General features: G+C 38.6%; 1 protein-coding gene across 1 annotated transcript; it reads right to left on the bottom strand.

The window, feature by feature from the left end:
- Positions 1 to 394: 394 nt before the first annotated feature.
- On the bottom strand, positions 395 to 5,745 carry LOC143141759 (tryptophan 2,3-dioxygenase B). Its single transcript, XM_076302470.1, has 12 exons — positions 5,732 to 5,745; positions 3,676 to 3,772; positions 3,403 to 3,493; positions 3,056 to 3,126; positions 2,811 to 2,938; positions 2,425 to 2,611; positions 2,194 to 2,301; positions 1,986 to 2,097; positions 1,809 to 1,866; positions 1,637 to 1,716; positions 1,419 to 1,509; positions 395 to 1,110 (listed from the first exon to the last, which is right to left on the bottom strand). The coding sequence occupies exons 1-12, from the start codon at positions 5,743 to 5,745 to the stop codon at positions 951 to 953; spliced, it is 1,197 nt and encodes a 398-aa protein (XP_076158585.1). The 3' UTR covers positions 395 to 950.
- Positions 5,746 to 6,387: the final 642 nt, after the last annotated feature.

The following is a 6,387-nucleotide window of genomic DNA, read 5'->3' as shown; positions in this document are numbered from 1 at the left end:
AGTATGTGTGTGAGAGAGAAAGAGAGAGTATGTGTGTGTGTGTGTCTGTGTGTGTGTAATGTTTAATTCTCACACATACATTTATTTGTTGTGCACCTTCATGTATCCTAAAGCTAGCTGCACACATATTTTATCTCTGTGTGTATTGAATGTAGCCTCAAGCTATAACTTCTCCTCTCCGTAATTTTTACAGTTAAGTGCACGTATAGTAACTCACAGTATATGAATAGAATTACATTCTAAAACGAACCCGCTCTCACCTGTTCAAAACAATTTAAGTCAAATATTCAAATAATATATTATATAGATTTATAAACTAGATTAGGGGTGTCTTGGCCTTAGATAAAATTAGTCAATTGAAACAAAATTCACAGACATAGGTCCTGTTACTGTGTTTAATAAAGTCATCTATAAAGACATCAAAGAGTACCATCCAGTGGTTTCATAATCACCATGCACAAATACAAAACGGATGCTGTATCATTCAAATATTCAAAATCACCTCACAGAGTACTCACAAAACATTATTTATCTAAAAACTAGGACCCATTTCATAAATTATAACATTTTGTGCAATTTGTACATTAGTATAAATAAGTATGTACAGATAAGAGTCTTACTTCACTTATTCGTCAACAAAGCATCTTCGTTAGTCTATTTGTATTGAAGATTAACATTTTAGAGTCATATACAAGACTAAAGCAAAGAGCCACCACTATACACCATATACATTGTATACATGCCATACTCAAAAAGGTATAGCTCAATTTACAAATAACAGAAAATGACCTTTAGCTATGTACAACATTTAGATAACACTAAAACGTTGACGACATCAGCTCTTGTCAGAAGACACAGTTCTGTAGGGTTGAGGCAAAATGCTCCATTACAAGAAAGGCCTCTCGTCTCCATAGCTGAGAATTCCAAGCGATGTTGAGGACCACGTGAGCTCAGTCAGAGTCCTCACTACTGCAGGAGCTGTAGGAGCTGTCATAGCACTCGGCCGTGTAGGGGAACTTATGGACGTTGGGGTTCAGCTTTGGTACCCAGGACCGGGGCACCAGATATGTGGCCAGGTTGAACAAGTCCACAAAGACTTTGTAGCGGTCACTGGAATGAAAATTTGGATATAAAGAACAAAGTAACACGTTAACAAGGTCATTAGTCATTTCTCAATAACTTAAGTGCAAATACTGGATAACCAATCTGGGGTGAGGTGAGCAGTGTATCATAAAAAGAACCATTAAGTAAAGCTGCAATATTACTTTACTGCCTGTCACTGATAGGAAAAGATACAAGCGAGTGTATCTTCTTGAAGAGGTTCCCTTGTTTTTTAGCCTTCCATATACTCTGAAACTAGAGCATCGTCCTAATAATGTTTTGTGTGCCCTGTACCAGTCATTGAGGAGTCAGCTCACCTGACAGTGGACCGCAAATAGTGGTAGCCAGATGAGCCTCCCGTGCCAGCCTTACTGCCAATCATGCGGTGCACCATGCACACATGGTTATCTGATGGAGAATGGAAGGTGGAGACAAATGAATATCTATACAGTTAATTGGTTAATTGACTGATTGAAAATCAAATGTATCCGTTGATTGATTAATTGATTGATCCAGTTGATTGATTGATACTTACATCTCCATTTGGTCATGAGAGTGTCAATCTCCATGAGGCAGGTCAGGAGCTGAAATGGAACCTGGAAGCGAGGCTCCTCCCTGGAGAAGAAAGAGAGTGTGATCATAAGCACATAGATTTCTATGGCTCAGAGATCCTATCCATAGAATATGCTGAGAACAGTATACTTTACCTATAGAAGTTTATCATCAGAGCTCCTTGGAGGGCTTTGAATGAGAGCCTGCGTTCACCTATGGAAAATGTGACAAAACAAATCTGTTTATTTAAAGCATTTTTTTAGCAGTTAACAGTATCCGAGAAAATGAGAATATGAAGAATGATTATACAACAACATCTGATTACCACTGACCTTTGCTCAGAAGATGTTCATGGCGTTTGGAGTCAAACAAGGATGTGAAAAGTTCCACCTGCTTGTTCAGATCATCAAGCATTTCCTCTTTGGTATCTGATTCCTGCATTTTCTGTGATCAGTTAAAACATGAGGGGACTAGTGTTGAATCCATTCATGTGTCAGATGGCCACAACTATGTCAAAATATTGTATCATACCGTACAAACCTCAATTTTTTGTCTCTCGCACTTGAGAGCCTGTTCGACGTTAGCTTGAAATTTCCCCCAGAAGTCGAAGCCATCCTTCTCCAGGCCAGGCGTTCTCTCCAGCCATAGCTTGAGGGGGAAGCGATTGCAGTTAGTGAGCGAATGAGTGATGTTTTCGAAGAAACCACTGTCACGTGGCCACAGAAACCATGATAAGCTGAGTTTGAATCCTGAGTGTGTACTAGGGTTTACCTCAACTAGCTTCAGTAGTGTTGGATCCTGCTCTGATTGCAGGAGACTTTCACTGTCCAGCCCTTGGAAGTTGTCCCTGTAGTGGCGTCTGTTGTAAGGTACCCTGAGGTTGTCGGCCACACCAATCTTGTTCTCCAGAAGACGGAACTGAAGGCTCTGGAACCCTGAGGCTGGGGTAAGGTACTCCCTGTTGACGAAGAACCGAGAACATATTATATGCCATCATTATAGATTTTTCTTTTACATCCAGCAAGACATTTATGTTAAAAGACATTTTATGTTAAAAATCAGCCTCAATGTCCTTAAAATATAAGGACAGAATTTATGAAATTTGAATTAGCAGAATTTCATAATTTATCTCTCTCAGTATATGTGCTGCATGATACCTGAAGTCAAAGAAGTCCATGGCTGTCATGGTTTCTAGAACTGCAAACTGGTCAACTAAGAGTCGGAAAATCATGGTAATCCGATGGATCCTGCTGACGACCTTAAGCATATTCCGCTCATCTCGCACCTGACAGCATAAAACATCACCACAATTTATATATCAGACAACAAAAAACAAATGTACTACGTTACAGGGCATTATTAATATAATCTGTATTAGCAATGAATGATTAGAACTACTCACGCCATCATTTATGAACAGCTCCCGAACCGAGTCAAGCTCCCACAGAATCTGCTTAAACCAAAGCTCATAAGCTGCAGAAACAATCCAGAAAAAAAAAATATTATTCCAATGTGCACACGCGCACACACACACACAAACATACAACATACAATTTATTTCCACTGACAGTTCATATATGAGCCCACAGGACTATCAACAACTAAATAGTTGCTGTTTTCAGTCTTCAGTAAACTTAATTACTTGGATTCTGCTTAACAGCACTTGTGTTTTTTTGCTGAATGCAAGTATGTCATGACCACATTACATGCATTGTTTGAGATAGGAAACCTGAATGGCCCATGCAGTACCTTGATGGGTCACGATGAAAAGGTGTTCATCATGGACTTTGTTTCCCTTCAGTTCACTCTGCAACACCTGAGCATCCAGCACCTTGTTCAGCTGATTGAATGAAATGGTTGGAATGGACCAGTTAAAATTGAGAGGATGTAAGTGAAAATGGACCTGAAACATATTTATCAGCTGTATAATGAACTAATCGTGAACTGAATCATGAACTAATCTTCAGATTTTGAGTTGAGATCTTTAACATTGAAATAGAAATAGAAATAGAAAGCATTTACCTCCAGGTAATCTCCATAAATGATGCCTCCCTTGCTTGCATTGTTGATACCTTTCTGTGCATCATCCTCCTCAGTCAAGTGTTTGCTCGTAAACAAACTGTTGGCATGATTTAAACAGAAATGAGGACTCTAAACATGTAAAATACAGCATACAGTACATAAGCATCTTGTATTGTCTATGATCAGCCATCCCCTACAGGCTAATTTGCACTTAAAGTTAGGGTCCAGTTTCTGTAACATTAGTGATAACGTATAACATTAAATAACTCAAATTGTCAAACTGGCAAACCTTTTAAAAGAAATCAGACCAAACATCAACCTACTGATTCTTTTTGGCAAGGAAAGGACAGCCGCTCATGATACTTCCTCAATTTCTTAGCTTGATGTTTGGTTTGATGGATTCCACTGTAAATATGATCTGGAAGGCTCAAAGATGTTGCCTGTTTTAAAGGTTTTGGCGCAGCCTTGGCGCAGCCAATCAAATGGCCCGTCTCTGACCCCTGCCCACTCACTTTTTGCGGGTGGCCAGTGGGATGAGTGTGTGTACACACCTTGTTTAAGGGACGGCCTCGTTTAAGGGGCGGCCTCACCTCTGATTGTTATCTGAGTAATAGGACAAGTCACGTTAATTCTTCAACAAATGCGGTATCATCAGTACAACTGGTTTGTCAGTGTCACGTGAAAAAGTATGTGTCTGTGAATTCTCTGTCATAGGTGATGAGTTACTTGTGTGCGTGAAGACATTGACTTCACGTTGGGAAATTAGAACAGGTCATATTACTGGAATTTTCTGTTGAAAATCTGTTGCCTTAGTAGTTATGGCATGTTATTAAGGCACATTTACAGGCGATATTATGTGTTCATTGAGTCACATGAATTTTTTTTATTTTTTTATTTTCAAAACATTTTGTTTCTCAGAACATAACTAAAGTAAATAAAGTGTGATAATTTGATGCAATTTCAATTTTATTTTTCAACTTTGAGATGCAGCAGAGAAAAATACGAACAGTTTGGCGGGAACAAGCAGTAATTGGGAGGAGATTAATAGTTGGATCAAATAATTAGATTGCAGCTGCATCCCTCAGTGGAGATGTAGGGCAGGAGGGAAGAACGATACACAAAACAGGACAGAACTTAGTGTCGTAGGCTGCCTTACATATACATATAGATTATGATGGTAAGGAACAATGTTACCACAGTCATCAGGTTTAGAGGCTAGTCCTTGATGGGAGAGAGCAGAGATAAGTTGTTGAAGAAATAAACTCTTAACTATATAAGAAACACAGGACATCTGATCGCAGGGTGACATACTGATTGTTATCAGTGTCCAAGTTGCTGCTAATCTTAACTCAATGTTACACAGGGCAAATTGACACAGACTGATAAACAAACAGCGTGGCATGCCTCATGTACTGTAGCCTACAGTGCACACGGAAAGTTTTCCACATGTTGTTATGTTTCAGACTCATCTTAAAATGGATTCAATCCCCATAGGTGTTGGCAATTTCTGACCTCCATGCACGTTAGCATTTTTTTAATGCGTGTTTGTTGATCATCATTCAGACACTCCATGTGAACACACAGATACACAGATAAAAAGTGTAATAATTGAAGACTTATAGAACTGAAGAATTATAAAGATGAATCCAATTAAGTTGGCTACAGGAGATAAAGCCACTGATACATGTAGGGAGACTACACCTACCATATATACCACACCACATACAGTACCACCACCACCATCACTACTATACTACTACAACTGCTACTTCTACAATTATCATCGTTGATAGAAATATTTAGTTATCATTAACTTACTCAACAACAACTTAGCAATCAAAACAGAAGCAATGTCCATTGACCTGAACACATCTCAATTAATTTGACTTTTTGTCCTTCTCTGGTGAATAAATGTCAATCCTATTGACACACACCATTGCATTTTCCTTAAGGGGTCATCAGTTCATGAAGTGTGTTTAAACATCAGTTATGTAAAGGTGAATTGTTTGTTGTTCACTCTTAAGGGACATTCATGCCATTACAGGAATTCCCTCACAGGAACACCTTCATCTCGCTAAATGTTGGATTGGGCCCAAGTAAATTGCGTCTACACTGATGACCTAAAACAACGCAGGTGATTCGACAGCGCCGTGCCTTTGACCAAAGGTTGCCTGCAAGAGAGACTCTTCAATATTTGCTGTTTGGCTAATAAGTAATTTTACAGGCAAACAAAACTGAAAACAAATGACGTGCCAGAAAATGGGCGAATGAGGGATGGATGTGACATAGACAGAAAGATTACATTTGACCTTTACACTCCTCAGTGTCATATGCTGACCTGAAAGTTTGTATTGTGACCTTGAAGTATTTTATGGGCCTATAGGCTAGCAGCTGACAGCACGTGAGTTCATAGAGTGTATTTATGAATACCGCAAAATTGTGACATGACAGTTTGTATATTGTACACATAGAGAGTAACAATGCACTTTTTATTTATTTAGTTTGAAAAAAAAGGTCTAACAGTATTATTGGAATATGACTAGTGTATAACAGACAGAGGAAGAAGAAGACAAAGAATAAAAAGAAAAAGGAGATGATGAAGAAGAAGATGGAGATTATGGTGATGATGGTGAAGATTAATACTTGTCTTTGAGTATTTATGTTATATTTTGATAAGCTTTATAGCTGTCACATTCTATAAAGTGACAATGT

Source organism: Alosa pseudoharengus, unplaced genomic scaffold (assembly GCF_046254945.1).
Source record: "Alosa pseudoharengus isolate Yale_2024_CS ecotype anadromous, Long Island Sound unplaced genomic scaffold, YU_APseudo_1.1 YU_APseudo_1.1_scf_24, whole genome shotgun sequence".
Lineage (NCBI taxonomy): Eukaryota > Metazoa > Chordata > Actinopteri > Clupeiformes > Clupeidae > Alosa > Alosa pseudoharengus.
This window is presented reverse-complemented; position numbering and strand designations above follow the sequence as displayed.

What these genes read in the sequence shown, in the direction of transcription:
- LOC143141759 (XM_076302470.1), bottom strand. An exon ending in ATGGACTTCTTTGACTTCAG is followed by an intron (nt 2,612 to 2,810) that starts GTATCATGCAGC and finishes CTTCGTCAACAG; the next exon opens with GGAGTACCTTACCCCAGCCT. An exon ending in GCGAGAGACAAAAAATTGAG is followed by an intron (nt 2,098 to 2,193) that starts GTTTGTACGGTA and finishes AACTGATCACAG; the next exon opens with AAAATGCAGGAATCAGATAC.